Genomic DNA, 6000 nt, shown 5'->3' on the forward strand with positions numbered 1-6000 from the left:
TAGCAAGTTACCAAGCTCTGTTGTTTTGAGCAAGCAAGACCCCAGTAACGGGCTAGCAAGCTCTTCTATACCCTGCTATCGTGTTCATCTGTAGCAAGCTAGCAAGCTCTGTTATAGCAAGGAGATCCACTGTCTACTGGATGGCTGGCTAGCTTAGTGAGCCTACAGCTAAGTCCCTACTTAAGTCAATGTGGACAAACACAGGTGGGGCCACCACAGAAACCAACACAATCGGGGCGCACATTTTCTGCCCACTTTTAAACCACATGGGCCCTCCTGACCTTGCTGGCTGGGTAATAGTCCAGAAAAAAAGGAAAAACAGAAAAAACTGACATACTGATCATGTTATTTGTGGTTTTTAGATGTTTCTTTCATTTTTAAGAGTTTACCATCAAGGGGTTTTTCTCAGGCTGGGATGTGTTTGTGCCACAGGGAGGAGTTGATGACAACAACTAAGTTTTAAAGACAATAGAGGAAAATAAGACTTTTGATTGTGGAGGGAAAAAGACTTTAACAGAGAAACATAAGATCAGCCACAAGATCAATAGTTTGATGCACTAGATGATGAATTTTTGACCTTTTCTTTGGACTTCAGGAAGTGGAATTAAGAAAACAGTTAAGTTAAAACAGACTGAAATGGAATTTCTTACTTCTCAAAGTTAATTTGAGAATTTGTTGAAAAAAAGCAGTTGAAGGCAATTATACAAAGAAGTTGGGGGTGGGGGATGATCCAGCTGTTAGCCTGACCTGTGTGCGCAGAAAGGCAGAAACCCAGGACCGTGGATGAATGTCAGCTGGACCATGATGGGGAGAAAACCCTCTGAAAGAGGTGCTGATCTACAGGGTGTGTCTTTATGGTGCACACAGACAGATCAGTACTACTCAGCTGTCATGTTGACGTGGGCTCATGCGTTCAAGGTCACTTCGGCGGAATGGTCAAAGCAGAGCCGTACTGGGGAGTCTTTGGCCAAAACTTTCATGTCTGCTGATCCTGTGCCAAAATGATCCGTCATCACTAACAATGTCTGTGTGACGTGTGGTTTTCTTCCATCTGGTTTTTCTGAGCCTTTCTGCTTCGTCTCCATGTCGAATGTGTGGGTGCAGATGCTGCAGCTCACAAGACAACTTCAACTTTGTGTTTCATGCTGGAAGGAAGGAAAGCCAGTTACCTCAGCAACAGTGAATGTTCTGTGTCTGCAGTGGGTATAATGAGTGTGAGCGGGCTCCTTGAGTTTCCAAATAAAGTGGTAGAAATGCATGCTGACTGAGCTGCATGCATTCAAACCAGCTTCCTGTCAGTGGGAACGCTCTGTACGGCGGGCTTTAATAAACCTCTGATGCAGGTGAAGGAGTGAACTCCACCCTTTGGGTGCAGACTGAAAGCAGAGACATTCTGCCAACAATCATCTGGTTGAAAGTGAAGTGCATCTCCACCAAAGGCGGTTTAGTTGCAGCTTTGTCTCATGTTGACACAGGTCATGATGGAGGAATGGAAGAAAGAAGCCGACGACCCTCTGAATGCAGACGACTGGGCTGCTGTACACAAACTGGCCACTTCTGTAAGTAGCTTGAAATCCCCTGCAAAATTACTCGAGCGGGACCTTTATATATAATTCAGACCTCAGCTCTCTGCTAAGCAGATGGATTCACACCTCAGGTTCCTATAGATTCCTGATTTCCACTGACCTGGAAATCCAATTTTGATTACAAGTATTTTCTGTAAAAACCAAAGCACAAAGCTGCAGTCTCTGCTGAAGTAAAGTGGTGATATTCTTGTGCGTTTTAAGGCACATTTGCCTGATTTGAGCAGGAGAGAGGAGGAGGTTTTAGCTGACTGACAGCCAGCTCTTTCTGACTGAGAGGAAGAGGAGAGATGCCTGTTACCAGGGCAGCTGTTGCCACAGTTACTGCATTTTTACGCTCAGGACCTTTACTGCCACCTGCTGTTCATTCGGCTTTATTGATTATTGATTACTGCCTAAGGTCTGGACGCCAAAATAAAACAGTCCCACCTGGAGCTGACAGAGCAGAAAGGTTTGATTGGGAAAAGAACGCGTTGGTGTGTTTCTGATACAGAAAACAGAGATTTTCCATCTTGAATTGAACATATGGGACACTTGTAGAAAAGTTTGTCCACTAATTAACTTCTTACTGACTAAATAATATGAATTATTATTATGATAAACCAGTAATGTTTTAGAGAATAATGTGACAGCAATTGAAGTTAATTATTTCATCCTATGGTATGGATTAAGCCCATAACGCCAGAGTATATTCCCAGCTATGAAAAAAGATATTCACTTGTGCTTTTAAGTAAATGCTGCATTTAGGTCATTTTAGAATTAATTTGGTTTGATACATATTTGAGACAACAGGCATTAAGGGGTTAAATTCAAATTTTACATTCATATCGTATTTTTCACATACATACAGTGTACATTATGCAGTGAAATATATTGCATGACTGTCCAACTGCATACAAGCCTAATAACAGCAGTGGCTATAAAAAGGAAAGAAGTTTAGACGTATGAAAAGACATTTCAATAATACTCTGGTTATGACATGGATTTAATTCCTTAAACTATAAAAAGTTACACGTACAGTTTTATTTTTCAAATTCATCTTTATTTGCTCTAACTTAGATTTCAATTTTCTTATCTTGAACTTTCACCAGACTCTGTCAATAGTTTGTGTTTCTGCTGTTTATTCTAAACATTATGGCCTCAAAGAGAAGAGTTTAGATATTTTGCTTCTCTTTCACTCATGGAGCACAGGAAACACCTGCAGCTGTTTCACCTGCAGCTCAGGCCTGTCCAGACTGATGCTTCAACATGCACGGCTCTGTTGAACTTTACTGCCCCCTGGTGACTTATTTTAGAAGTGGACTTTGGCTGAAAGCTGCATGTGTGGATGAACAGGATTTGTTTGGGGCTCAGTGAAGTCATGTGGTTTTTTAACAGGTGGATCAGTCATGTGAAGGCATTCTTCTTGTTTGCAGGCAGATGACTTTAAACCCGCCTTCATGGCCTCTTTTCTGGACTTCCTGAAGGCGGGAAAAAAACCAGAGATTCCAGCAGACCACGATGGATGTCTGCAGGAAAATCTAGACACCTGCTCCTCTTTGAAAGGAGGTATGAGGCCCCTGTCCTCATCTCCTCCTTCTTCGCTACCATCGACTCCTCCACAACAGCCCACCGGGACGTTCAGTGATGAAGGGCAGGGCGAGGGGGAGGAGCTGGCCCTCAGTGGCTGCCCAAGCCCCTGCAAGCCTCTTGATGAAGAGCTTAAAGGGAATCTGGAGGCGCTTCCATCCTTCTCTTCTGATGAGGAAGACTCGGTCAGCAAGAACCAGGACCTGCAGAAGAGCATCTCCTCCGCCATCTCCGCCCTCTACGACACTCCCCACTCGCTGGCTGCTGCCATGGCGTCAGCCATGATCAAGGCCCAGCCTCCCCTCGCCCCCGCCACACCACAGGAGCCTTCCCTCAGCCCTCCTCTCCCTGCCAGGCCTCCCATCCCAGATCTGGAAAAGACTAAAGAGGAGATGCTCCCTTGCACACCGCCTCATGTTAAGGAAGATGAAGAGGAGAAGCTGATTTCTCCGTGTTCAAACAGAGCAGAAACCAAAGAGGGAAAATCTCAGCACAACGATGAGGAAAAGACAACAGGAAGTCAGGAGGAAGTGATACAAGCGATGCAGAACCTGCCGGAGGAAGAAGCAAGAGAGGAAGCGCACGAGGAGGCACCTGGGATACAGAGTTCAGAGACGCCCGAAGCTGAAGGTAATGAAGATCCGTCTATGGTTTGTTTCAGTCACACTTTGTCATACTGATGCAGTTTAAAGGGTACTTTTGTCTGGAGTTATGTACTTGCAGATAAAACTTCCTGAGGGCGTGATCAGGATGTGACTAATGCTCTTCACACTTAACACTGTTAGACTCAGTGAATCCACTATAGTGGGATGAGACCCAAACACTGATCACACCCACTTATGGTTCATGAACCCAACCCAGTTCTAAGATCTGAACCGGTTTCAGCTGCTCTGAAGCAGCTTCCTCATCTCTTCCTTCAGTTGAGTCCCGATATGGAACTTTGTTCTTTTAGAAATATCTTGTATTCGATGTGTTAGTGTGTTCCTCCTGGAACACACTAATCAACCTTTCATACAGTCCAGATTACTAAAATCCACGATCTTATAAATGATCAATCAGCCCAAATATTATATAAAGCATATAATAATGTATTACCATATAATCTTCAAAAACTATTTATATTGAGAGATGATTCCCATAAATCACGTGGAACAGGAAACTCTAAACAACCTATCATACGCACAAAAAGGAGAGAATTTAGTGTGTCAGTATGTGGAGTAAAACTGGAACAATTTGGGTTTGGAACAAAAACAATGCAATAATATATACTTGTTTAAAAAAAGTTATAAATGTATAACATGGGAAAAATAAAAAAAAAATCCTGATGTGTGTATAATAATATGTATTGAAAATACATTAAAAATTAGATAAAATACTTTGTTTAATGAATATTATGGTTATTATTCTATGTAAACTACTGATAAAGAATATAGTAATGAACCTTAACTTATGATTATTGTTAATAGTAGTCATTAATGTAATTATCTATTATAATGAATTAAGTGGCAGGCTTCAATAAGGAATACTTCTGCCTGCCACCTTTCAAACATGGAAATAAGACATAGCATACCCACTGTAAATCGTGATAATGCAGATGTGAATATAACATATAACGTTATGTGTAAATTAACATGTTTGAATGAACTAAAGATCAATCGATCGATGTAGGGCTGCCACGATTAGTCGACTAATCGACTACCAAAATAGTTGACGACTAATTTAATAGTCGATTAGTCATTACTTTATATAATATGGAGTCAGAGTGTAGTAAAGCTGAAAGTTATAATGTCATTCTGCTAGATTTATGGACTATTTTAGCATTTATTAAGGTTTTTAGGCTAATTTGGAGTTTAGCTAATATTTCAGCTGTATGCTAGCTATTTTGGCTAATTTAGGAATTTTTTTGTTTGTTTTTTTTTGGCTAATTTTGCATTTAACTAATATTTTTGTTGGCTATTAGCTTCAGCATTTTTAGCTATCACTTTCAGCATCTTCAGCAGCCAAATTCAGCTTCCAGCATTCACACTAGCATTATCACAGGTAATGTTATAGATCTAGTTTTTAGTTAGTTTAAAGCTAATGATGGTTAAGGTGTGTGCTTTACATCCAGTTTGTGCATGACCCGATTAGTCGACTAATCGGAAAAATAATCGATGATTGTTTTTCCGATTAGTTGACTATTGAAATAACCGTTTGTGGCAGCATTAATTCGATTCTACTCTGTTTTTTAATGGCATTTTTTTTCATTGGATTTCATGCAAGCTGCCAGTATTTTCGTGTCTCTGCAAAGGCAGTCAAAGTGCCTCTGTGAATGCCTTGCAGATCCTGTCGTTCTCAGGAGAGAAGAAGAAAATCTTTCCCCACATCTCGCAGGCTTACATGCTGCTGCACCTCAGACACACTCAGGCAAAAAAACACCTGCTGTTTTTCACCAGGGAAGATTTTAGGACATTTTTATCTTTAATTTTAGTTCAGCACCCCTGAGAGCTGAAGTCCGTCCATTCTGTCCCTGTGGGAACGCATACGGGCTGTCTGCAGGGAAAAACATGGTCAAACCTGTCTGAAGCACGCATGAAGTACCAAGATCATAGATCAGGGTCCAAATCCAGATCTTGAGGGCAGGTGCCCCTCAATAGTTTTAGACTGTTCAATGTTTATCCTGTTCGACCTGCGACCTGAGATGTGTTTTGGTTTTTGCCCCCCTGTGCGATTGAGTTTGACACTCCTGATCTAAACTGTTTAATTTTAAACTTTTTTTTATTATTTTTTGTTAAATATTATTCCTCTTATGATTTGTTATTTCTTCATTTAGTTGAGCTCAATCTTCTCCAGAGTAATCAAACCATTT

The 6000-nt window shown here is 41.1% G+C and overlaps 1 protein-coding gene across 3 annotated transcripts in view; it reads left to right on the plus strand.

Annotated features, from left to right (window-relative positions):
* Window positions 1–6000, plus strand: part of prr12b (proline rich 12b) — a 38398-nt gene that overhangs the window by 16873 nt on the left and 15525 nt on the right. For all 3 annotated transcript variants that reach the window (XM_036213037.1, XM_024271434.2, XM_036213038.1), the window contains exons 6-7: window positions 1476–1559; window positions 2999–3782. In XM_036213037.1, coding sequence (XP_036068930.1) covers window positions 1476–1559; window positions 2999–3782 — 868 coding nt within the window. The remainder of the gene's footprint in view (window positions 1–1475; window positions 1560–2998; window positions 3783–6000) is intronic.

Source organism: Oryzias melastigma, linkage group LG8 (genome assembly GCF_002922805.2).
Source record: "Oryzias melastigma strain HK-1 linkage group LG8, ASM292280v2, whole genome shotgun sequence".
Taxonomy (NCBI): Eukaryota; Metazoa; Chordata; class Actinopteri; order Beloniformes; family Adrianichthyidae; genus Oryzias; species Oryzias melastigma.